Source organism: Hyperolius riggenbachi, chromosome 2 (assembly GCF_040937935.1).
Source record: "Hyperolius riggenbachi isolate aHypRig1 chromosome 2, aHypRig1.pri, whole genome shotgun sequence".
In the NCBI taxonomy this organism is placed as follows: Eukaryota; Metazoa; Chordata; class Amphibia; order Anura; family Hyperoliidae; genus Hyperolius; species Hyperolius riggenbachi.
This window is the reverse complement of record NC_090647.1, coordinates 31,730,117-31,757,618: the sequence shown is the minus strand read 5'-3', so window position 1 is coordinate 31,757,618 and position 27,502 is coordinate 31,730,117. Positions and strand designations below refer to the sequence as shown.

At 45.7% G+C, this 27,502-nt stretch overlaps 1 protein-coding gene across 2 annotated transcripts in view; it reads left to right on the top strand.

Moving 5' to 3' along the window:
* Positions 1-232: 232 nt before the first annotated feature.
* Positions 233-27,502, top strand: part of LOC137545417 (kelch-like protein 35) — a 38,723-nt gene continuing 11,453 nt past the window's right edge. The window contains exons 1-3 of one of the 2 annotated variants that reach the window (XM_068266610.1): positions 233-379; positions 19,397-20,260; positions 22,509-22,693. In XM_068266610.1, the coding sequence (XP_068122711.1) occupies positions 19,440-20,260; positions 22,509-22,693 (1,006 nt within the window). In that variant the 5' untranslated portion in view covers positions 233-379; positions 19,397-19,439. Of the gene's footprint in view, positions 380-3,324; positions 3,409-19,396; positions 20,261-22,508; positions 22,694-27,502 lie in introns of those variants that run through there. The other variant, XM_068266611.1, reaches the window with a different exon arrangement.

The window sequence follows — 27,502 nt, the reverse complement described above, 5'->3', positions numbered from 1 at the left end:
GGCCACTTCTTAAATCAGGGACAGCTGGCGCTAATGACAGCCTAGAATGGATCCAGAAATCATGTTATGTGTGTAGGATCATTTATCCATCCCCTGGGGGAGGCTGTGAGCCCCCCTTGTCCTCTGAGCTCCTCCCCTCCTGCTGGAGACACAGCTGAGGACTGTATACATTTTCCCTTATAGGAGGAAGAAGGAAACAAAATGTAATTCTCTGGAACTGAACTTGCCTCACACAAGAAGAAGCCAGACATCCCTCCCGTGTCAGTCCTGCAAGTGACACCGAGCCAGCTGCCTGACATCTGTGTGTGTCCCTGCACTGCCTGGAGACAGTCCCTGCCACAAGAGTGACAACCATCCTACTCTGCTGCCTGCACCTCAGGTAATGTGACAATGGCAATGCTAATGCTAACATTTGTATATCACTTTTCTCCTGCTGGACTCAAAGAGCTCAAGAGCTGCAGCCACTAAGGGCCACCCTGCAGCGTTAGGAAGCCTTGCCCATGGTCTCCTTACTGAATAGGTACTGACCCTAGCCAGGATTCATATCCTGGTCTCCCATGTCAAAGCAGAGCCTTTAACCAGTACACTATCCAGCCAATGGGCTCAAATCACAAAGCATTATTGTCTGTGGTAAAGCAGAACAAACAGCTGATTTTACTGCACACTTTGTCAAATGTGAATTCACTTAAAGTACAACTGAAGTGTAAGGGACATGGCGGCTGCCATATTTATTTTCTTTTAAGCAATACCAGTTGCCTGGCAGCCCTGCTGATCTATTTGGCTGCAGTAGTGTCTGAATAACACCAGAAACAAGCATGCAGTTAGTCTTGTGAGATCTGACTTTAAAGTCTGAAACACCTGATCTGCTGCATGCTTGTTCAGGGGCTAATAAATGTATTAGAGGCAGAGGATCAGCAGGGCAGCCAGGTAACTGGTATTGCTTAAAAGGAAATAAATATGGCAGCCTCCATATACCTCACTTCAGTTGTCCTTTACGCTATTACCGCATGGAGACTAAAATGACCTATGAGTTAGGTAAATACCTCATACATGTCACCACACAAAGATTAATGTATGCTGTAAGACAAGTGAGACGCTCTGTATTGTATCTCCTGCCTTTATGTTAGTAAGATAACAAACAGACATTTGTGAGGATATCGAATGGTGTTAAAGGGCACCTGAAGTGAGAAAAGTAGGGTGGCTGCCATATTTATTTCCTTTTAAACAATACCAGTTGCCTGGCTGTCCTGCTGATCTCTTTGGCTGCAGTAAATTCTGAATCACAAACCTGAAACAAGCATGCAGCTAATCCAGTCAAACCTTAGATCTGAAAGCTTGTTCAGGGTCTATGGCTACAAGTATTAGAGGCAGAAGATCAGCAGGACAGCCTCCATATTCCTCTCACCTCAGGTGTCCTTTAAAGTGAATGGGAACCGCATTTAAAAAAATGAGACAGATACTTACCCAAGGAGAGGGAAGACTCTGGGTCCTATAGGGCCTTCCAGCTCCTCTCCTGGTCCCCTCGTTCCGGTGCTGGCTCGCCCGGTAGCAGTATTTGACTAAATTAGTCAAATACTGCTTTACACGGCCGAAGGAGGCTTCAGAAGTCTTCAGGGAGTCCGAGTGCTCCTGAAGAAGGTCGGCCCTGTACTGCACCTGCGCAAGCACGCTCTCTTGCACGCTCACGCCTGTGCAGTATGGAGCCGCACGTCTTCGGGAGGACAAGGCTCCCGAAGACTTCCAAATGGGGGATTGAAACGGGGGGGGGGGGGGGGGGGGGAGCCAGCACAGGATAGAGAGCACTGAGAGAGGAGACGGAAGGCCCTATACAACCCAGAGCCTCCCCTCTCCTTAGGTAAGTATTTGCTTCATTTTTTAAAAAATGCGGTTCCCATTCACTTTAAGAAGGAGAAAAAAAAGCAAAACAGAAGGTAGAGAAAAGAAGAAAGATAATTAAATTAATCAGGAAAGAACAAGAGTTAATGAAAACATTTTTTCCTAATATCACATTTGTTGTAAAACACAAATCCACAACATTATTATGTGGGGATTAAAAATGTTTAATAAGATATTCATGGTTTTGTGCTGATTCAGATTTTATGTTAATTTTGTGCAGCTTGGACTTGCACTTAGTCAGTATAATAAAGAATGTCAGTATAATAAACAATGCTTTCTGTATCTCACCTGACTTCCATTTTCCTCACGCTGCAATAATCTCCGCCAAAAATACTGAATTAATTATTGCATGTCTCCTTAAATTTCCATATTAAGTACAGCATAAGGTAAAAATCTTTATAAATTGTCAAGAATTTGATAGTTTGCTAATGTAGTGGCTGAATAGAGTACTGGTTAAAGGGAACCAGAGAGGAACGTAGTAAAAAAAAAAAAAAATTTTATACATACCTGGGGCTTCGTCCAGCCCCATAAGCCTGGATCGCTCCCACGCCGCCATCCTCCGCTTCCTGGATTGGCGGTACCGGGTCCCGTCACTTCCGGCGGACACGGCCAATTGTCCACATCACAGGGGCTCCCTCCATACCCGTACACATGCGGCTACGCAGTAGGCAGCCACACGCGTACGTACATGGAGGAAGCTCTGTGTGATGCGGACTATTGGCCGCGTCTGCTGGCCGACTCGCGGCAATGACGGGACCCGGTACCGGTGGATCCAGGCAGCAGAGGACGGCGGTGTGGGAGCGATCCGTGCGTATGGGGCTGGAGGAAGCCCCAGGTATGTATAAAATCTTTTTTTCTGGGGCCTCTGGTTCCCTTTAAGGGCTCTGCCTCTGACATGGGAGACCAGGGTTCAAATCCTGGTTAGGGTCAGTACCTATTCAGTAAGGAGTTCAAGGCAAGACTCCCTAGCACTGCATGGTGGCCTCCTGAGAGCGTCCCAGTGGCTGCAGCTCTTGAGCGCTTTGAGTCCGACAGGAGAAAAGCGCTATATAAATGTTCAGATTATTATTATTGCTAAACTATTACCACCTGTGAGAAACTCAATGAATACGCAAATAAAACCCCATTATCTTACAATGCACTAATGCACGCTAATTTATGCCTTTGAGGCTCCTGCACTGTCTGAACCCCTTTGCGATGTTTCTTTGACACATAAAATCGCACCGCATGTACAAATCGCCCTCAGACTATGCCAATTGGATGCATTTGCTGCGCATTTTTACCCATGTCTATATTTTTTTTTTTTTTGCACAGTAGACCTGGTAATGCTTTACCTGCCTCCAGGACCCATTCTTTGACTTCTTGGCAAGGTGCAGCAGAAAAAAAAACGTATTCGACAAAAACAGGCAATCGCAGAGAAAAACGCACACACAAAAGCATTGAAAAAAGACGGTTAAAACGCACATGTTTTCGCAGCTTCAAGTGTTATACCTGCTTTACTGACATATCAAGGTAGTGTTTTAGTATGAACTATTTTGTCGTGTAATTAATATGCAACTTACAAGGTTTCCCTCTGAATGGATATAAATATATTAACAAGGTTTATTATAATTATTATTAGCTGATGATCCGGCGTTGCCCGGGTATGTATTTGGCTGATGTTGGATCCGCCCACTTTCCTAACCCTAACACACAACCACTATTACTCAATGACCAAGTTTGTAAGCTTTGCGGTGTTTGGCATCAATAATTTGCATTGAAATGAAACAAATCTGATTGGCTTTGGCTCCACCCCCTTTTCTGAATGTGAACCCCAGTCACCCAATGACCAACTGTACCAGGTTTGAGGCTTGGCACATTAATGGCACATTAACAGTGCAAAAATGGCAGCAATTAACCACTTCACCACTGAGCGATTTTACCCCTTGAGCACCAGAGCAATTTTCCCCTTTCAGCGCTCCTTCCATTCAGTCGTCTATAACTTTATTATTACTTATCGCAATGAAATGAACTATATCTTGTTTTTTTCGCCACCAATTAGGCTTTCTTTAGGTGGGACATTATGTCAAGAATTATTTTATTCTAAATGTGTTTTAATGGGAAAATAGGAAAAAATGTGGGAAAAAAATGATTATTTTTAAGTTTTCGGCCATTATAGTTTTTAAATAATGCATGCTACTGTAATTTAAATCCATGAAATGTATTTGCCCATTTGTCCCGGTTATTGCACTGTTTAAATTATGTCCCTATCACAATGTTTGGCGCCAATATTTTATTTGGAAATAAAGGTGCATTTTTTTCAGTTTTGCGTCCATCCCTAATTACAAGCCCATAGTTTATAAAGTAACAGTGTTGTACCCTCTTGACATAAATATTTAAAGAGTTCAGTCCCTAAAGTAACTATTTATGTTTGTTTGTTTTTTATTGTAATTTTTATTTCTTTTTATTACAAAAAATAAATAAATTGGGGAGTGTGGGAGGTAATGAGTTAATTTATAGTGTAAAAGTATGTATTTGTATATGAAAAAAGTTTTGGATGTAGTTTTACTATTTGGCCACAAGATGGCCACAGTAATTTTTTGTAAATGCGCCCTGTAAGCGTAGTAAGTACGCTTACATGAAGTTCAACGAGGCTGGGAAACTTTTTTTTTTTCACAATGATCGCGCTGGGGGGGGGGCTGAGATCAACGAACGGGAAAGTTTTTTCCCGTTCATTGACCTCCGGGCGAGCGGCCGGTGGCGTGCACGAGCGTTGGAGCGCGCGCAAGAGCGAGCGGGAGCGTGGACAGCGGCGGTAGCGGCGGGAGGTGCGTATATCTACGCTCCTGGTGGGCAACGGGTGTTAAAAGGAGCATAGATATACGCACCTGTGGTGGTAAAGTGGTTAAATATTCCCCTTTAAAATCAACAGGTGAATTTTGATTGGCTTTTGTAGGCTCCACCCACTTCCCTGAATATTAATCCCAGCCACCCAGTGATCATCTAGGCAAAGTTTGAGATCCCTGCCATTAACTGTGTAAGAATGGCTGCAGTTTACATTTTCCAGTGAAATTTGTATTTAGCTCCACACTTTTTTTGGTTATGGGGATAAAAAGTATCCTTTACGTTATTCCAGGTAATGTACTATGTGTGTGCCAAATTTCATTCAAATCCGTTCACCCAATTTTGCATGAATGAGTAACAAACATCTGAACATCCAAACTTTCGCATTTATAATATTAGTGAGATTAAGTGATGCGCAGGAGCAACGAAAAAACATTTTTGGTGCTTTCTTAGCTGAGTGAAGTATGTAGGTAAGAAATATTGCAAGATATTGCAAAACTGATGCCTTTTAATGACTAAGTGAAAACATTTTTACAATGCAAGATTTTAGAGGTCCAGCCCCTCTTCTTCAGGGAATATTTTCAGGTATTTATGCTTGATGAAGGTAACTAGATCCCCAAAAGGTTGCCTGAAAAATAAGTTAAACCTTTTCATCAGTTAGGCCTAGTGCACACCGGAGCGTTTCCGCTGCGGTTTGCGATCCGCTTGCGGGTGTGGATCCGCTAGGGTAATGTATTTCAATGGGCTGGTGCACACCAGAGCGGGAGGCGTTTTGCAGAAACGCATACTCCCGGGCTGCTGCAGATTTTGGATTGCGGAGGCGTTTCTGCCTCAATGTAAAGTATAGGAAAAACGCAAACCGCTCTGAAAAACGGCAGTTCAGAGCGGTTTGCCAGGCGTTTTTTGTTACAGTAGCTGTTCAGTCACAGCTTTACTGTAACAATACATGAAATCTACTACACCAAAAACGCTTCACAAAACCGCAAAATGCTAGCTGAAACGCTACAGAAAAAGAAGAAAAAGCGTTTCAAAATCTGCTCGCATTTTGCGGATCTGCTAGCGGTTTTTGGCGTGCACCAGGCCGTAGTCATTAAAAGGTATGCTTTTTACAATACCTAGTTTTTCCTACTAATATAAGCGATGTGCAAAAATTCTCCTAACAAGCACAATGGTTTCACTGGGGAGAGAGAAGCTGGATATGCTTGTTACTTGGGTCCACTGCTGTGATTGGCTAATCCCTGCTGCTTGCAGGGGAGAGCTAATGAGCTTATTAGGAGAATTATTTTATTATGTTATCGTGTTACAGTGTCATCATGCCCCATGTTGATGAATAATTAAATGAATGTATCTCTGTACACAGAAAAAAAATTCTTATTTTCCGTATTCACATGTTATTATGCACAAAAATGCGAGTTTTGCAGGGCCGCAAAAAGAAAAAGAAAACATAGTATTTGCAATGAACTAATCCCTGCACAGTCATTTTTGGAGAATCTATCCAAGTTACCCAATTTCTATAGTTTTTTTTCAGATTCCCTTTTAGTGCTGTTCCTTAAGTATACTGTACCTCATTGCTGATTAATATTGCAAAACCCAGTTTCTAACCCTTTGTATCTCCTGTTGTTTCCAGTGTTTTGTGTGTGGGTGTTCTTGTACTTTCCTGAGGATAAAGGGGTTTTATGGAAAAGGACTTCCCATGAATCATTATTCAGACCAGAGGCTTCAGTCCAAACGCTTTCCATGTCCCCCACAAACCCAAGAGCTTGTCAGATATGGTCTTGTAGCCACGCTCTCCTCCACGAGTACACGAGCGGCCACATATCTGCCTGCCTAGCAAGCCAAAGCCGTTCGTCCTGTTTGTAAATCATTTTTCAATAATGAGAGATTGGTCTGTAGGTTTGACATAATTTTGGGTTCTTATTATCTTTAAAATGCATCTCTGGTGTACATAAAAAACACAGAGGTACACTAATGCTTATAGAAAACCTGTAACTTAAAACAGTTTCCCTGGGGGGTACTCGCCTCGGTAGGGGGGCGCATCTGGATCCTATCGAGGCTTCCTCCATCAGTGCAGTTTCTAGGCTAAAATGCACCCAGGGCGAGGGTGTAAAAATTGCGCCCCCCCCCCCTAGGTTAGATAGGTAGGTGCCTCTCAGTATAGGTTAGATTAGGTAGGTGCCCCCTAGTATAGGCTAGATTAGACAGGTGCCCCCCAGAATAGGTTAGATTAGGTAGCTGCCCCCCAGTATAGGTTAGATAAGGTAGCTGCCCCCCCAGTATAGGTTAGGTAGGTGCCCCCCAGTATAGGTTAGGTAGGTGCCCCCCAGTATAGGTTAGGTAGGTGCCCCCCAGTATAGGTTAGATAGGTAGCTGCCCCCCAGTATAGGTTAGATTAGGTAGCTGCCCCCCAGTGTAGGTTAGATAGGTAGCTGCCCCCCTAGTGTTGGTTATATTAGGTAGCTGCCCCCCAGTGTAGGTTAGATAGGTAGCTGCCCCCCAGCGTAGGTTAGATAGGTAGCTGCCCCCCAGCGTAGGTTAGATAGGTAGCTGCCCCCCAGCGTAGGTTAGATAGGTAGCTGCCCCCCAGCGTAGGTTAGATTAGGTAGGTGCCCCCCAGTGTAGGTTAGATAGGTAGCTGCCCCCCAGCATAGGTTAGATTAGGTAGCTGCCCCCAGTATAGGTTAGATAGGTAGCTGCCCCCTAGCGTAGGTTAGATTAGGTAGCTGCCCCCAGTATAGGTTAGATAGGTAGCTGCCCCCCAGTGTAGGTTAGATTAGGTAGGTGCCCCCCAGTGTAGGTTAGATAGGTAGCTGCCCCCCAGTGTAGGTTAGATAGGTAGCTACCCCCCAGCGTAGGTTAGATTAGGTAGGTGCCCCCCAGTGTAGGTTAGATAGGTAGCTGCCCCCCAGCATAGGTTAGATTAGGTAGCTGCCCCCAGTATAGGTTAGATAGGTAGCTGCCCCCCAGCGTAGGTTAGATTAGGTAGCTGCCCCCAGTATAGGTTAGATAGGTAGGTGCCCCCCAGTGTAGGTTAGATTAGGTAGGTGCCCCCCAGTGTAGGTTAGATAGGTAGGTGCCCCCCAGCGTAGGTTAGATTAGCAGCTGCCCCCCAGCGTAGGTTAGATTAGGTAGGTGCCCCCAGAATAGGTTAGATAGGTAGATGCCCCCAATAATGGAGGGGGGAGCCGCAGGGAGGGCAGCCCGACCTCTCCCTCCCTCTCCTCTCCCGGGCGCCCTCCGTGCTCCCCCCTCAGATGCAGAGTCCGTGAGCAGCAGGGAAGCGCTGTTTACAACTCACCGGCTGCCTGGCTCCAAGCGCTGCTCTCTCGCCGCTGGTCTCCTCTCTCTGTATACATACTGATACACGCTGCTTCCGGCTACAGGAAGCAGCGTGTGTATCAGTACGTATACAGAGAGAGAGAGGAGACCAGCGGCGAGAGAGCAGCGCTTGGAGCCAGGCAGCCGGTGAGTTGTAAACAGCGCTTCCCTGCTGCTCACGAACTCTGCATCTGAGGGGGGAGCACGGAGGGCGCCCGGGAGAGGAGAGGGAGGGAGAGGTCGGGCTGCCCTCCCCGCGGCTCCGGCTCCCCCCTCCATTATAGCGCCCCCCTCCCAACAGCGCCCCGGGCGGCGGCACGCTCCGCACGGGGCAAGAAACGGGGCTGCTCCTGTGTCCCACGGCCGTCTCGCTGTGCCCCTCTGAACAGCGGGGATGTAAACATTTCCCTTCCCGGTTCCAGCGCAGGCGCAGTATCGGCTCTCCCCTCGGAGAGAGGCGGAAATAGCCGATCGCTGTCGGTCCGCTCTACTGCGCAGGTGCAAGTCTCCTGCACCTGCGTAGTAGAGCGGAACCGACAGAGATCGGCTATTTCCATCTATTTCCGTGCTAAGAACCGCAACAGCGCCCCCGCTAGTGCCAGGGAAGGTAACACAGTGGATCAGCCTCAGAAGAAGCACCGCCATGCGAAACGGCCGTTAGGCCACCGTTTTTTGCCCTGCACCCACCACCACCACCCTCTGATCTGGTAGGACATCTATCTTATGCAGAAATATTGACTTTGTCATCATAGCACAAGTTGTTTGCTTATGACTTATGCACCTACCAACGAACACAAGGAATTCACATATTGTGATCCATATCATGCTTGAATTTCAAATAAATACAAATCAACTGCAGTGCCTGATGGAACTTGTTTCTTTTTCTCAATGATCCATGTTTTATACATCTGTCATTAGCCTCATGAGCCCGCAGTCTTCCTAATCAAGGTGGTGTCTGGATGTTTGATACCTCCCGCTTCCAGTGATAGGACTGTATATCTCATAGTGCCCGGTAGACCACACACTCTTTGAATTGAACTTCTAATTACCTGCCTCTATTAGTAGTGTTTTCCCTTTATTAACTACATTGCATTGGAACCTCCTGGAGCCATTAGTTTTATTTGAGTTTTTGGTGATATATTGTCTTTTTTCCGTTTGCATTGCTACCGTATTTTTGCTTCTTTGCAAAATGTTTGATTGTACTATAAATCTTTTTCAATACAGAGAATTTTTGAACTCTGTATACAGTGGTGCAGCTACAAACCTCGGGGCCCTGATGCAGAATTTGGATGCGGGCCCCCTACCTTACATTAAATAGCAGGGGTGTAACTAGAAATCACTAGCCCCCCCCCCCCTGCACACGGAATAGGGTCTGTCTACAAATCTCTGTCTACAAAACTTTGTATGATTCATTATCAGTGGCTGAGCAGATGCATAGTTACATAGTTACATAGTTATTTTGGTTGAAAAAAGACATACAAAGTCCATCGGGTTCAACCAGTATAAAGTACAACACCAGCCTGCTCCCTCACATATCCCTGTTGATCCAGAGGAAGGCGAAAAAACCCTTACAAGGCATGGTCCAATTAGCCCCTAAAGGGAAAAATTCCTTCCCGACTCCAGATGGCAATCAGATAAAATCCCTGGATCAACATCATTAGGCATTACCTAGTAATTGTAGCCATGGATGTCTTTCAATGCAAGGAAAGCATCTAAGCCCCCTTTAAATGCAGGTATAGAGTTTGCCATAACGACTTCCTGTGGCAATGCATTCCACATCTTAATCACTCTTACTGTAAAGAACCCTTTCCTAAATAAATGGTTAAAACGTTTTTCCTCCATGCGCAGATCATGTCCTCTAGTCCTTTGAGAAGGCCTAGGGACAAAAAGCTCATCCGCCAAGGTATTATATTGCCCTCTGATGTATTTATACATGTTAATTAGATCCCCTCTAAGGCGTCTTTTCTCTAGACTAAATAAACCCAGTTTATCTAACCTTTCTCGATAAGTGAGACCTTCCATCCCACGCATCAATTTTGTTGCTCGTCTCTACACCTGCTCTAAAACTGCAATATCTTTTTTGTAATGTGGTGCCCAGAACTGAATTCCATATTCCAGATGTGGCCTTACTAGAGAGTTAAACAGGGGCAATATTATGCTAGCATCTCGAGTTTTTATTTCCCTTTTAATGCATCCCAAAATTTTGTTAGCTTTAGCTGCAGCTGCTTGGCATTGAGTACGATTATTTAACTTGTTGTCAATGAGTACTCCTAAGTCCTTCTCCAAGTTTGATGTCCCCAACTGTATCCCATTTATTTTGTATGGTGCTAGACCATTAGTACGTCCAAAATGCATGACCTTACATTTGTCAACATTGAATTTCATCTGCCATGTATGTGCCCATATAGCCATCCTATCCAGATCCTGTTGCAATATGACACTATCTTCCTGAGAGTTAATGATTCTGCACAATTTTGTATCATCTGCAAAAATAGCAACATTGCTCACTACTGAATAATCCGAACATTTGTCGAACATTTGTATAGCGCTTTTCTCCTGTCGGACTCAAAGCGCTCAAGAGCTGCAGCCACTGGGACGCGCTCAAGAGGCCACCCTGCAGTGTTAGGGAATCTTGCCTTGAACTCCTTACTGAATAGGTACTTGACCTAGCCAGGATTCGAACCCTGGTCTCCCATGTCAAAGGCAGAGCTCTTAACCAGTACACTATCCAGCCACTGCATCTACTAGGTCATTAATAAATAAATTGAAGAGCACTGGACCCAGAACAGACCCCTGTGGGACCCCACTGCTAACAGTCTCCCATTTTGAGTACGATCCATTGACCACAACTCTTTGTTTTCTGTCCATTAGCCAGTTCCCTATCCATGAACACAGACTCTTCCCCAGTCCTTGCATCCTCAACTTTTGCACCAGACTTTTGTGGGGAACAGTGTCGAAGGCCTTTGCAAAGTCCAAGTATATCACATCTACAGCATTCCCAATATCCATATTAGCATTCACTACCTCATAAAAGCTGAGCATGTTAGTCAAACAGGACCTGTCTTTAGTAAACCCATGTTGATGCTGAGAAATAAGATTATTTTCTACAATGAAGTCATGTATAGTATCTCTTAGTAACCCCTCAAATAGTTTGCATACAACTGATGTTAAACTTACAGGTCTATAATTTCCTGGATCAGATTTTTTGCCCTTCTTAAATAATGGGAAAACGTGGGCTGTACGCCAATCCACTGGGACTCTGCCAGTTGCAAGAGAGTCACAAAAGATAAGATAAAGGGGTTTATCTATAACTGAACTTAATTCCCTTAGGACCCGAGGATGCATGCCATCCGGGCCAGGTGCCTTGTCTATTTTTAATTTATTTAGTCTTGCCTTCACTTCTTCCTGCGTTAAGTATTTAATATTACAGTTAGAAGATTGAGACTCTTCTGCCTCTGTAGTTTGCAACAGTGCTGTTTCTTTTGTGAAGACAGAAGCAAAGAAAGCATTTAATAACTCTGCCTTACCTTGGTCATCCACCATTGAGTTCCCATCCTCATCCTTTAGGAGTCCTATACAGTCAACCCTTCTTTTTTTAGAGTTAATGTACTTGTAAAACTTTTTTGGGTTAGATTTGATATCCTTAGCGATTTGTTTTTCAGCTTCAATCTTTGTGTGCCTAATTTCTTTTTTACAATTTTTATTGCACTCCTTATAATTGCTTAGTGCAGCCTCGGTCCCCTCCTGTTTTAAGACCTTATAGGCATTCTTTTTCCTCTTCATTTTATCTTTAACCTTTCTATTCATCCATAGAGGCCTTTTTTATTCCTAGACATTTTGTTTCCATATGGGATATACATACTACAGTATTGATTGAGTATAAGTTTAAAAGCTTGCCATTTCCCTTCAGTGTCTTCCCCTTGTAGTACATTATCCCAGTTCACCAAACTTAGTGCCTGCCTAATTTGAGTGAACTTTGCTTTTCTAAAATTCATAGTTTTAGTGGTCCCGCTGCCCCGTGGCCTATCAGTCACCAGATCAAACGTTATCATGTTGTGATCACTATTTCCCAAATGTTCTTGAACCTGCACATTTGATACATTATCTGGTCTATTAGAAATGATCAGATCCAGTAACGCATAGCCCCCTAGTTGGTTCCGTTACCATTTGAGTCAAGTAATTGTCCTGTAGTGCTGCCAGAAATCTGCTGCTTTTACCAGAATGGGTAGCCTCAATACTCCAGTCAATGTCTGGAAAGTTGAAGTCGCCCATAATTATGACCTCATTTTTACCTGCAGCTTTTTCAATCTGCTGTAGTAATCGCAGTTCTGCAGCTTCATTAATAAGAGGTGGCCTGTAGCATACCCCAATAAGCAATTGGCAACTTTTATTTCCACCATGAATATTTACCCAAACGGACTCCACATCTTCGCAATCTTCCTCCATATCATCGTTGAGGACAGCTGTAAGAGAATTCTTAAAGAGACAAACCCCTCCACCTTTTTTCCCTGTTCTATCCCTCCTAAACACATTGTATCCTTTTAAATTAGCTATCCAGTCATGGCTTTCATCCATCCATGTCTCGGTTATTCCCACAATGTCATAGCCTTTGTCATTCAGAATGAACTCTAGTTCGTCTATTTTATTTGCAAGGCTCCGAGCATGCACTTTACCATGCACTTTATATTTTTACCACCACATTTACCAATTTTGTTTACATGAAATTGGCTACTTGAATTTTTACCAACCTCCTTAATCTTTACACTGTCCCCACCCCCCTCTCCACCCTCCATAATGTTAGGTTCCCACTGTCTTTTTACCTCATCTTGTCTACGTATTGAGACTTTATCCTCCCGCCTCCCCCCAGATCCTAGTTTAAAATCTCCTCCAACCGTTTAGCCATCTTCTCCCCCAATGCAGCTGCACCCTCCCCATTAAGGTGCAGCCCATCCCTGCTGTAGAACCTGTAGCCGACTGCAAAGTCTGCCCAGTTCTCCAGGAACCCAAACCCTTCCTTCCTACACCAATTTCTCAGCCACTTATTTAACTCCCTAAGCTCCCTCTGTCTCTCAGATGTAGCACGTGGCACTGGCAGTATTTCAGAAAACACCACCTTGGAGGTCCTTGCTTTAAGTTTATCTCCAAGTACCTGAAAATCCTTTTTGAGGACCTTCCATCTCCCACTAACTTTGTCATTGGTGCCAATGTGTACCATGACAGCCGGGTCTTCCCCAGCCCCACCCAGTAATCTGTCAATTCTTTCCGCTACATGCCGAACCCGAGCACCCGGGAGGCAACAGACTGTACGGCATTCGCGGTTTCTTCGACAGATTACCCTATCTGTGCGCCTAATAATTGAATCCCCTACCACCAGTACCTGTCTAGCCTTAGCTGCACTCCTATTCCCTTTCTCGTTACAGCAGTCTGCCTCTTGGTTGCTAAGGAGCACATCCTGCTGCAGCATTGCTACTCCTGAATCATCCTCCCCAATATTACACAAACAAGCATACTTATTAGTGAGGGACAACTCGGGACTAGCCTCCCTGCCACTTTTTCCCCTACCCCTTCTAACTGTGACCCAACTAGAGGCTGCCTCAGCTTCAAAGTCCGGCTGAACTCCACCCTCCTCATCTTCAACGGTTCCATCCAGTGTCTGGATCGTGAGATCCAAGCTCTTCTCCACAGGGGTGAGCCTGGGGTGCCTGGCACCTGGGTGCAAGATTTTCTCTGGCGCCTATGGGAGTGGTTAAATTAACCGCGCCCAACCACATAACCACACCCATGTCCTTCCTAATCACACCCACACCTTCCACCTCTTTACGCATGCATGTGATACCCCATTCCTACCCCTCTTCCATGGGCTTGCTCCTGGCTGGCTTTGGCTTCCTGCGAGTCTGCTAGTCTCTGGACTGACTCAGGCTGAGAGGCTCTGCGAGTGCGACGCAGTCACACACTGCGTATTTATGGCTGCCTGCGGCCACCCTACTCTCACTCGCTGACGTCGGCTCCTCCCCCCTGCCAAGCCCAAGGTGGGCTGCCTGTATCTTTTCCGTTGCGCCACACAGCCTGCCAGTGTTGCCAACCTTTCACGTTATTTTTTACTGACAAATACCTAAAAATTTACTGACAAAAGATTTTTACTGACAAAAATTCCCCACTAAATGCACATAAGAGACAGCTTTTCCCCATGTAAATGCACATAACGAGAGACAGCTTTTCCCCATGTAAATGCACATAACGAGAGACAGCTTTTCCCCATGTAAATGCACATAACGAGAGACAGCTTTTCCCCATGTAAATGCACATAACGAGAGACAGCTTTTCCCCATGTAAATGCACATAACGAGAGACTGCTTTTCCCCATGTAAATGCACATAACGAGAGACTGCTTTTCCCCATGTAAATGCACATAACGAGAGACTGCTTTTCACCAGCAAATGCACATAACAAGAGACTGCTTTTCACCAGCAAATGCACATAACAAGAGACTGCTTTTCACCAGCAAATGCACATAACAAGAGACTGCTTTTCACCAGCAAATGCACATAACAAGAGACTGCTTTTCACCAGCAAATGCACATAACAAGAGACTGCTTTTCACCAGCAAATGCACATAACAAGAGACTGCTTTTCACCAGCAAATGCACATAACAAGAGACTGCTTTTCACCAGCAAATGCACATAATGACAAACAGCCAGTGTCCCCGGGATATGTAGCCAGGGGGTATATGTGCCCGGGATAGGTAGCCAGGGGGTATATGTGCCCGGGATAGGTAGCCAGGGGGTATATGTGCCCGGGATAGGTAGCCAGGGGGTATATGTGCCCGGGATAGGTAGCCAGGGGGTATATGTGCCCGGGATAGGTAGCCAGGGGGTATATGTGCCCGGGATAGGTAGCCAGGGGGTATATGTGCCCGGGATAGGTAGCCAGGGGTATATGTGCCCGGGATAGGTAGCCAGGGGGTATATGTGCCCAGGATAGGTAGCCAGGGGGTATATGTGCCCAGGATAGGTAGCCAGGGGGTATATGTGCCCAGGATAGGTAGCCAGGGGGTATATGTGTCCAGGATAGGTAGCCAGGGGGTATATGTGCCCAGGATAGGTAGCCAGGGGGTATATGTGCCCAGGATAGGTAGCCAGGGGGTATATGTGCCCAGGATAGGTAGCCAGGGGGTATATGTGCCCAGGATAGGTAGCCAGGGGGTATATGTGCCCAGGATAGGTAGCCAGGGGGTATTATGTGCCCAGGATAGGTAGCCAGGGGGTATTATGTGCCCAGGATAGGTAGCCAGGGGGTATCATGTGCCCAGGATAGGTAGCCAGGGGGTAATATGTGCCCAGGATAGGTAGCCAGAGGGTATTATGTGCCCAGGATAGGTAGCCAGGGGGTAATATGTGCCCAGGTTAGGTAGCCAGAGGATAATATGTGCCCAGGATAGGTAGCCAGAGGGTAATATGTGCCCATGATAGGTAGCCAGAGGGTAATATGTGCCCAGGATAGGTAGCCAGGGGGTAATATGTGCCCAGGATAGGTAGCCAGGGGGTAAAATGTGCCCAGGATAGGTAGCCAGGGGGTAATATGTGCCCAGGATAGGTAGCCAGGGGGTAATATGTGCCCAGGATAGGTAGCCAGGGGGTAATATGTGCCCAGGATAGGTAGCCAGGGGGTATAGGGTCCCCGTTTAGGTAGTGACAGGAGCGCACCCAACCCTCCCCTCCCGCCGCTGCTGCCTCTGCCGCCGCCGCTCCCCCCTCACCTTGCAGCAGCTTCAGACCTCAATCAGCGGGCGACCCGACCAGTAAGAAGGCGCCAGGCGCACCCGCTCTATATGCGGAAGTGATGTCACTTCCGCATATCAGTGCGGCGTGCTAGGTCCTAGCGCCCGCCCGCCTGATCGAGGTCTGACGCGGTGCCGGCGGCTAGAGGGAAAGAGGGAGCGAGCGAGCGAGCGACGGCCACAGGGGGAGAGCGGCGGCGGGGCGGCGCCTCTCAGAGGCAGGCGCCTGGGTGCCTTGCACCCGCAGCACCCGCCCAGGCTCGGCCCTGCTTCTCCATGTTGTGTATGCTTCTCAGTGTTGCAAGATGCTTATTTAGCTCTGCGACTTCCGCCTCTAACTGAGCAACACGCACACACCCAGGGCAACAGTAAACACCCTCAATCCGCTGATCAAGGCATGCATACATGTTGCAGGATGTACACTGCATAGCATCGTCCAACATGATGACTTTTGTGTGGGGAAAAATTATTTAAAGTAAACTGTGGCGGTAAAAGATGAAACGGGAGATTGAGTGTAGCTGGGGAGGAGGAGAGGGAGAGTAAGTAAAGTTGGGGAGTGTGGGGAGTGAGGGGAGGAGAAGGGGGGGAGGGGGCGGGAGGGGGGAGGAGGGAGGAGGGGATGAGGAGGGGCGGGAGGGGTGGAGGAGTGGAGGTGGAGTGAGTGAAGTTGGGGTGGAGTCCTCAAAATTTAAAGACTACACCACAGCGTGCCTAGCACATTCTAACCAATGCAAAAAAACGCAATATTGATTGAAGGTTTTTTTTTTTTTTTTTTTTAGTCCTTACCTACTTCCTCTCACCACTCTCTTTGTGCCTGTGTTGTAACGCCTGTTTTTAACGCCTATGCCACTTGTGTCGCAGCCACTTAGTGAGCAAGCCACAGACTGAGTCCTGAAGCTGACCAAATACCTCCTGTTGCAGCTAGTCCCTCCCCCTAGCCAATTGCCTGCTGCAAAACAAACTAGAGGGAAAAGAAAAAAAAATTGTACTTTTAAAAGCTGACACTTGCTGCTTAATATCAGATGAACCACAACAGACAATCCACCAGATATTGCAGCAGCAAAAAACAATATACAAACAGCAATGTAATATAATTAGTGCTCACAATTCCCAGCAGTGAAGTGAAGCAGCCCTTCACCAAGATGCAGTCATTAGAACAATTGTGCAGAAAGCAGAAAGCTTTTTCTCTCCAAGCCCTTAGTTGTCAGTCTCTCAGGACGGAGTCCCCTGTGGCTTCTGGGCCCCCCTGCGGCTGCATCCCTTGCAGGGTCTATTGTTACGCCCCTGTTAAATAGCCAGAAGTAGGTGCCTCCAGTATAGGTACCCAGGAATAGGTGCCCCAGTATAGGTAGCCCGGGTAGCCAGGCGGAGGCGGGATGCAGCAGCACGGACCAGCAGGGGCAGAGGGGTCATCAAATACTTATTTTGCCACGATCCATGCGCTGCATCTACTTACTTCTTCCTGTTCTTGCGTTCCATCTCACTGTAAGTGCGCCCCCTAGAGGACGTTCTTACTGTGAGCTGGACAGGAAGAAGTTTGTAGATGCAGCGCGAGGATCGTGGCGAAGTGAGTATCTGATGACCCCTCAGTGGCAGCATGTGTGGAGGACAAGCGGGCTCCTCGGGTGCCCCGGGCCCGATCGCACAGCTCCCAACGCCCCTGTCTGTAGATCAGGGCTGCTCGTAAACTACGCCAGCGCGAATCTACGCATCGTAGTACGCAACTACGCATTGTAGTTCGTAGGCGAAGTTTAAGAACTACACGTACGCATTTCCACGTAGTCATAGTCCCGCTATGCGTAGCTTCGCCCGCTACGCGTAGTTGACGTATGTATTGCGAAGTCAACTACGCGTGCGGTAACTGCATTTATATGGGCCATTGCGCATGCGCAGAAATTTTATTGCCCTTTATACGCATACAATTCCGCATTGGATGTTTGAATGTATGCTTATAATAGTTTGTGTATGCGCATAGTTAGCAGATTATTGCGGTAATTTTTCCGCATAAGGGCATAAGCGGTCGCATCAACTACGCTACGCAATACGTGAAGCTTGAGTATTTTAATGCGTAGTCTACGGTAGGCTAACGTAGCGAAGTGGCTGATTTCGGAGCCGTAGATTGCGAAGCGTATTTGCGTAAAAATACGCGGAGTTCCAGCGTAGCGAAGTTGGCTGACTACGACCATCCCTGCTGTAGATTAAAATTAAAGAAGAAATCAGTGATAAGCAGGGCAGATTCAGAAAAAAAAACAACCTTTCACTTTGATGAACTTCTAAGTACCTAACACACCTAATATAAACGTTGATGAATTTATATGCACCTAATACCAACCAATCCTCTTTTATTAAATGGATCCTCAAGAAACTAAACAATTGTAAAAAAAAAAGTTCAATTATAGTGATTGGGGATTTTAATGCCTGTGCAAACACTGAAATAGAACACACAAAAACAACTTGCTTTGCTTTCAATATAGCTTATCTAAAAGGATCCTTTTGACAACTGTACAATCCCCCATGGAAATTAACGAGACTACACATTTTTTTCTCCAAAGTTCATCACACGTATTCCAGGCTAGATCACTTCCTGGTAGACTGGTACACACTGCACACATTACAATACAAACATTAACTCTAATCCAATACAAACATTAACTCTATTGCATGGTCAGATCAATACTTGTGAAGATCAACACAAAAGCCCCAGGTTCAAATGAGGCAACCTAGAGATTCAACAACTCGTTATTCTTTACCATCTAACAAAACTTTTCTACATGACAACCTTGTTGAATATTTGAAGATGAATAGTTCACCTGAAGTGGTAGTGACAGCTACCTGACATGCCCCCAAGGCCTACATGAGAGGCATTTCTATAAAATTAGGACCCCCAAATTAAAAAGAATATAAGCTCATGGAGTTGATCTTCTCGTTAAAATGAAAGCTCTTGAGCACACAATAGGTAAAGGAAATGTTTCTGTAGTTCAAAGCAGGAAAATACCATAAAAGTGGGTATCATGAATAATTCTATACAATATTGCAGTACAATACTGGGAGATACTGCTTGCTTGGCAGTTGAAAAAAGCTGTTATTTACCACAATGCAACGAGGTTCACAGACCACAAACTGTCAGGGCCATGGTCATGACATCACACTGTGGGAGGGGTTTCACCCCAATATTAGCAATACAGACCACCGACCTATTCAAGAAAAGGTAAACATTTTTCATAGGAAACAGGGTATTGGCTACTGATTGGGATGACGGTCAATCCTTGGTTAAAGTTGCTCATAAATCAGTGCATCTGCACTAAATATACGGTACATTTTTGGGATACACTCTAGCACTTTAAAATTAGTCATACACGAAAACAGATATTCTAAACAGTTAACATGAAGGACCAACTTGGTGCCTCCATGGACTGTGATGAGCTACAACCTAAAAAAATGGTGGTACTGGTTACCATTACCAACTTTACAATTGCAATAAAAGTTAAGTTCTCCTGTGAATAGAAAAGTGAAAAGCATTGAAATATACTTGTGATTACTTAACAGTATTTACTTCTTTAACTGAGGGTGTTGTTGTTTTACAGAACAAATTAACAAAGATATCTTCAGAGTTCTTTGGAAGAAAACATGGCGCCTGGATCCCAATCGGGGAACTGCATTGGGAGCTGTTACGCTAATGAAATCCTGCAGACTTTAAATATCTCCAGGAGGAATGGGGTCTTCACAGATTTTACGGTCCAGGTAGAAGATCAGGCGTTCCCCTGCCACCGTTTTGTCTTGTCTGCCAAAAGTGCCTATTTCAGAACAATGTTCACAAGCAACCTCAGAGAGAGTCAGCTCAGCACTGTACACCTTTGTGAGGTTTCAGCACTAAATATGGGTTTGGTTTTGGACTTCCTGTATGAAGGGGAGCTTCCAATTCACGAGGGAAACGTTCGGGAAATTCTCCAACTGTCAGACTTTCTTGACATCACCTGTTTACGGGACCTCTGTGTTCAGTTTCTCGAAAGCCAGTTGGACCCTTCAAACTGTGTGGGAATCAAAAGGTTTGCAGAGAGCTTGTCCATCGCTTCGTTGTCTGAGAAGAGCAAGAAGTTGATGCTCCAAAGCTTTTCAGAAGTGTCCAAGAAGGAGGAATTCCTGGACATCAGTAAGGAGGAACTGATTGAGTACTTATCTGATGACGAGCTGGTGGTGAGCAAGGAGGAGGAGGTGTTTGAAGCCGTCATGAGATGGATCAAGAGAAATGAAACCACAAGAGTAAGAGAATTAAAGGATCTTCTGGAACACGTGAGGTTGCCCTTGCTGGACCCTGCCTACTTTCTAGAGAAAGTACAAATGGACAAGACCATTCAAGATTCTCCAGAGTGCTTTGTCTTATTGCAAGAGGCTCAGATGTACCATATTCTAGGTGACCCTGCTAATTCCATAAAGATGAGACCAAGAAGGTAATAATAAATTAACTCTTCTTTAGAGTGGTTGGGAGGGAATTAAGAAGCCCGGTACAGCTTGAGCAAATTCGTCCTTGTAATAAATTGTATCGATATTTAAAACGTTTATTATCAATTTGGATATTGTAAGGAAAGCTGGAAACCATTGATGGTTGTCAAGACACCTGACACCATTGTATAGATCTTTTCCAGGGAATGCATCTGAAAATGGCGCCTGAGAATAATGGCGCACGGTGTTGCCGCTAATCCGTTTGCCGCTTATCGCTATTTAACGTTAAAGCCTTATTGTTATTTAGCGTTAAAGCCTTATCGTTATTTAGCGTTAACACACAGAACCCTCTCTGCACCTATCCCTAACCCCTAAACCCCCCCTGGTGGTGCCTAACCCTAACCACCCCCCTGGTGGTGCCTAACCCTAAGAACCCCCCCCCCCTCCCAGTGGTGCCTAACCCTAACCACCCCCCTGGTGGTGCCTAATCCTAACCACCCCCCTGGTGGTGCCTAACCCTAAGCACCCCCCTGGTGGTGCCTAACCCTTAGACGCCCCTGGTGGTGCCTAACCCTAAATCTCCCCTGGTGGTGCCTAACCCTTAGACGCCCCTGGTGGTGCCTAACCCTAAGAGCCCCCTGATGGTGCCTAACCCTAACCTTGACAGTGTTACATTAAATCCATTCACCGTTTTAAAGTTAAATAACGTCTGCAGTTTGGCTTATGTAGGGCGCTATTGATAAATAACGTTACTGTGGGCAATAACGTCTGCTGTTTGGCAATGAACGGCACTATTGATAAAAAAACGTTAGTGTGTGTGCCACTATTGATAAATAACGTTACTGTGTGCCACTATTGATAAATAACGTTAGTGTGCCGTTTTTCTTCTTTTTTCCCTGTGCGCCATTAATATGCAGTACTAACGATAAATAGCGATAAGCGTATCTTTTTAATGCAGCGCCATTTTTATGCATAGGCGCTGTGCGCCATTATTCACTGATCCGCCTTGACACATAGTAGATTCTTGGCAAGGCTACATACAATGATTGGTTTAGCCCGGTTTTGACTAGCATATGTACAGTATGTACAACTCAACCCGGATTCACCACTCGATGGGAGCTCTATTCATGAGCACCTCAGGTGATAGTATACCAGCTATTTAGTATGGCCGAGTATTTCTGGAGTGACACTTATCAATAACTATTGTTATATTATATACGTTTTGGTATTTTTGAAGTTGGAATTGTTATGGTGAGAATCATTTTAAATGGTTTTAAAATTTGCTTAAAGTGTATTAATTGTTCCAATAAAATTGCAATACTTTTTGATAATCTATACGAGTGGTGCTATTTGGGCTATATAGTCCTCCCGTTATTAAAAAAATAAGATCTACTTACCTGGGGCTTCCTCCAGCCCCTGGCAGCCATCCTGTGCCCTCGCCGCAGCTCTGCTCCCTGCCGGTGTCCGGGGTCCCCATCTGCAACGGAGGGGAACACGGGACACCGTCTGGGAGCAGAGCTGTGGTGAGGGACAGACAGGCTGCAAGGGGCTGGAGGAAGCCCCAGGTATGTAGATTTTGTTTTTTTAAACCCCCGATGTGTCCTTTAATAAGTGTAATTTTACAACTCCATGCGAGCCTGCGATTATTCTCATGTTGTGATCTGGTGTTTGCATGCACCTATACATTCAGATAGTACCCCCATTGGTCAGAACAGGCCCTATGACACTCCCCTTAGTTGAATTTCTGCTCCTCCCCCCACCATTGGTCACAGCCCCTATGACACTCCCCTTAGTGGAATTTCTGCCCCACCCCCATTAGTCAGAACAGCCCCTATGACACACCCCTTAGTGGAATTTCTGCCCCGAACCCCCCTCCCCCAATTGGTCAGAACAGCCCTATGACACTCCCCTTAGTTTAATTTCTGCTCCTCCTCCCCCCATTGGTCAGAACAGCCCCTATGACACTCCCCTTAGTGGAATTTCTGCCCCCCCCCCCCCCATTGGTCATAACAGCCCCTATGATACACCCCTTAGTGGAATTTCTGCCCCCCCCCCATTGGTCAGAACAGCCCCTATGACACTCCCCTTAGTGGAATTTCTGCTCTCTCCCCCCTTCCCATTGGTCAGAACAGCCCCTATGACACACCCCTTAGTGGATTTTCTGCTCTTCCTCCCCCCATTGGTCATAACAGGCCCTATGACACACCCCTTAGTGGAATTCCTACACTAACGCTCTGCTGTCTGCTGTCCCTCCAGATTCACGGATCTGTCTGAGCTGATTGTCACTGTTGGCGGCTGCGATAAGAGAGGAGTGTTAAAGTTACCTTACATTGATGGCTGCAACCCTAAGACAGGCCAGTGGATGGCGCTCTCCGGGCTCCCAGGATATGGCAAGTCTGAGCCGGCTGTCTGCGTATTAAAGAATAACATTTATATCTCAGGTGAGAACATCCTGAAGTGCACCTGTCATGAGTTTAATCCCGAAAACACTGTGACACTTTCCTTATGTACATGGTACACACTCAGTTACAGTATAGGGCACTGATGCTGGAGCGGGGAAATGATAATCACTTCAGTACCAGTATGTGGCCCTTTAAAGGACAACTGAAGAGAGAGGTATATGGCGGCTGCCATGATTATTTCCTTTTAAGCAATACCAGTTGCCTGGCTATCCTGCTGATCCTCTGCCTCTAATACTTTCAGCCATATACCATACAACAAGCTTGCAGCAGATCAGGTGTTTCTGACATTGTCAGATCTGACAAGACTAGCTGCATGCTTGTTTCTGGTGTGACTCAGACACTACTGCAGCCCGACAGACCATCAGGGCTGCCAGGCAACTGGTGTTGTTTAAAAGGATATAAACATGGCAGCCTCCTTAGTCTACTCACTTCAGTTGCCCTTTAAGGGGAACCTAAAGCAAGGCTTCTATATTTATTTCCTTTTAAGCAATACCAGTTGCCTGGCAGTCCTGCTGATCTCTTTGGCTGCAGTAGTGTCTGAATCACAAACCTTAAACGATCCTACAGCACCTTTAATTTTGATTGGCCAATTCTACCACTTCTACGTAGTATGAGAGAGCTTACCTACACAATCACTTCATAGCTTTGGCCCTCATGCTGCATGGAGGTTGTACGATTGGTCATGCATTGGCTAATCAAAACTGCATGTGTGTACAAGGCTTTAGGCACGGTTCACTTGCGGTTTGCAAAACTGCAAAACCCCGTTTGCCACAGATGTACTGTATCCAATGGTATCACACTGGATTTCTGATTTCGTACACATCTGCCTCAGGGAATGGGAACGCAGAGAATTTGCATAAAAATTTGCGTTTTGCACAGACATTCACACGCTATTTTAAACTTACTTATATGTTGTTTTTTTTATGTGAATTAGCTTCACTGATGTTCACATAAAAAAAAAAAAATTTTGCATGCAAATGTATATTAAAAAAAAATCACAAAAACTTGCAGTTTTCTTTTAAATGAATTGCAAACACGGAATTGCACGTGGAGAAAATCACATGCCGACCTCTGCATTGCTTCGGAGGTGCCCCCAGTCTCCTGGCAGGAGTTCTTTAGAAGGGTGATAAAATACTGTGTATTAAACATACATGCACACACAGTGCACTGCCCGGTCCATCATGGTACTAGTAGCTTTGTTTAATAATTCCATAAGGAAAAGTTTGTTTGCAGAGGTTTTCAGCGCCCGGGGACATAGACAGTTTTTGCCCACCCCGGACAAAATGTACATGGCCACACATCAGAATGTGGGCGTGGTCATGGGTGGAGTCAAATGTACAAAGGCTGTTTAGCCAAATGTGGCCCCCTTACCCTCAGTGGCATAGCTAAGGAGCTGTGGGCCCCTCAGCAAGTTTTACATTGGGTCCCCCCAAACACTCTGTAGATAACAATTGATACTGCGCACCAAAATCTGCCAATAGCAACTACAGTGTCAGAGGTGCAAGAAGTGGGTGGGGAGCAGCTTGTTAATGATTACTAGTACTCAAAGCATCTATAGAAGTGATCATTACATTACTTTGTTACGTTTAATGTTTAATAAAGCTTTCACTAATAAAAAAATAAAAAAAGTGATCATTACCAGCACAGGACCAATAAAGAGCTAATACTGCAGTTGAGGGAGGGCCCCTCGGGGGCTCCTCTGGCCCAAGGGCACCGATGCGGTCGCACCCTCTGCATCCCCTATTGGTACACCACTGCGCCCCCCCATTTAGATAGCCAAATGTGCCCCCTTCCCCTGTTCAGATAGCCAGATGCGCCCCCTTTAAATAGCCAAATGTGCCCCCTTTAGATAGCCAGAAGTGCCCCTCTTTCTCCATTTAGTTTGCCAGGTGTGCCCCCCTATAGATAGCCAGATGTTCCTTCTTCCCCCCTTTTAGATAGCCAGCTGCCAATTCTGCACTCTTCTGCAGAGGTAGGGAGAGACACAGGGGCACTTCGGGCAATCAGCGAGCCGCCTCACTCATTGGGTGCTGAGCACTCTCACGGTGCTGTGCCCAGGGACATATGTCCCACTTTGCCCACCCATAGCTATGCCTCTGTGCGTTTGGCATGGTTCTTTGGCAACAGGGTGCACCATAGGTCATTGCCTAGTTTGCCTACGCATAAAAATAGCTCTGGATGTAAGTTTTGGGTGTGTGTATGAGGTATATAAGGGAAGAGTTATTTTAGAGGAAGACCTACAGCTAGATATTTTAGTTTCAAAATATTTTATTGAGAAAAATTCAGATAAAGTCTTACAGCAATTCAGTATTCCCTTATCAAAGGGCATTACGTTTTTAGTTACATTAACATATGTACAACATATAAGAACAAAGAACAAAACATGCAGGTCATTTTAACATTTACAGCTAGATATTTTAAACCAAATTATAGAACAAAATAGGAACCTAATCAAAATATCTTGGTTCTATGGGCTCTAATTGTGTAGTATATACGTTTCTGTTTTTATTTTTTTTTTTTAAAGTACGGCTTTGCTTAATTTGGAATACTGTTAGCTTTAATTTTGCATGTTTTACAAACCAAGATGCAAATAGTTTGCTCATGGCAAGGAAACTAGCTGATGAAGTCGATTCAGATGGTCGATTAAGTCAATTCAGATGAATGAGAGCTGATAAATAGAAAATAGCGAAGGATGTAGCTATGGAATGTGTTCTGATATTTGGCCACTAGATGACACTATTGTAGATTCCAGGTTACTGTTCAAAATGAGGTTTACTAGAAAGAATGATAAGTGGACTTGGCTACGTTCCCAAGTATGGCTGTAGTGAGTCAGAGTAAGGTAGGATTTACCCAAGTTTTTATTGTTATGTTTGCTGAGTTTTATGAGAAGCCCGAGTCCTGGTTATTTAAGGACACAAAACTTTTTTTGGGGGGGCAAATGTTTGCCACCTATACAGAGTGATGGTACTGGATAGTGTACTGGTTAAGGGATCTGCCTTCGACATGGGAGACCAGGGTTCAAATCCTGGCTAGGTCAAGTACCTATTCAGTAAGGAGTTCAAGGCAAGACTCCCTAACACTGCATGGTGGCCTCCTGAGCGCGTCCCAGTGGCTGCAGCTCTTGAGCGCTTTGAGTCCGAAAGGAGAAAAGCGCTATACAAATGTTCGGATTATTATTATTATATATTATTATATAACATATCTGCATTAAGGGAATTGTTAAGGGAGGGCAACTGTTAAGTTTTTTTCTTATTTGGGGACTTCTTCCAGCCCCTCATAACCCGACGAACAACGGGTGTGGGGAATTATGGCATTTTCAACCCGCTCCCTATACATCATCAAGCTAAACTTTGACCCCTTACATCACAGTCTGCAGGCACGTGGCAGCCAATCAGCTATCCCTACCACCTGGACCGCCCCCCACCTATCAGAAAGCCAGCACAGAAGCCACTTTGCAGTCTGTGTTTGGCTTCTGTGCTAGGAAGATGAGGGACAGTGTGTTGCTGACAGGGAGAGAGTTAGGTAGGCTTGTGTTCTGTGTCCTCTCAGTGCACATTCTTGCTGCCACCACATTGTCTTGAATAGCTAAGCCCTTCTTAGGGCTGATACAATGTTTCTCTTGCTATTGTATTGCTCTTCTGTGGCCAGTGCACAAGTTAGCTGTTGGAGACTGGTCTGCTGGTCCTACTAGTGCACCGACCATAACTCAATAATCCTTTACATCACAACTGGCATCTAGTATCCAATGGCCCCTGTGTACAACCTCAGTGCTGTGGGAGACAGGTCTGCTGGTCCTGGTAGTGCACCGACCATAACCCACCTTCACACCACTTCTGGCGTCTAGTATCCACTACTAGCCCCTGTATAAGATCTCAGTGCTATAGGAGACAGGTCTGCTCTGCTGGCCCTAGTAATGCACTGACCCTAACCCAATAATCCTTCACCACCACTACTGGCATCTAGTATCCACTACTGACCTCTGTATAATGCCTCAGTGCAGAATCAGTGTTATTTTGGTCACTTAACTGTCATTGAACTACCTCAGCCTGACCATAGGGGCTGGAAAACTGTGATCGCCTGTACTCCCACGATTGTGCGCACAAGCACGGCGACCACTACACAAAGTCTGCTGCCGAGAGGACTAACATTTATGTCCTGGGGGTTTCAACAAGTAAAAACAAAGATATGCTCACCTCATGTAATCACTAAAGGTCTTTGCGGTTGTTTGTGGACTGTGGTGCTTTAAACGCGTCTGTCAGTGTGAAGTGGGCATAAGCCTTACCAGGGCCGGATTTAGAGCTGAGGAGCCTATAGGCACACAAGATCTGGCGCCCTAAACCCCGCCCCAGAGGCACAGGCCACACCCCTTTTGTTTCAAAATAAAATTATGCAAGGCATTGAAGTAGCGGCAAAGTGATAAAAAGCAGCCTAGCGGTCCAGTACCCGATATTCATCAGGTGATCAAATTACTCCTCAGAGCCACTATTTCAATGGGTCTATGGCGGCGCATGAAAAATTACGTTTTTCTTTTTCTGTGGTGATTGGTGGTGGGGGCGTGGTTATGGTTAGGCATCAGGTAGGGTGTTTGTGTGGAGGGGACAGGGCAGTTAGGTATCAGGAAGGGATTTCGTGCGAGACGGGGGCAGTTCGGGTTAGGTAGGGTGTTTGTGCGGAATGGTTGGATAGAGTTATGTCAGTAAGGTGTCTGTGCAGTGTGGGATGGTTAGGGTTAGGTGTCAGGGGGAGGGTACTGTGTGAGAGTAGGGGTAGGTTGAGCTTTAGTAAAAT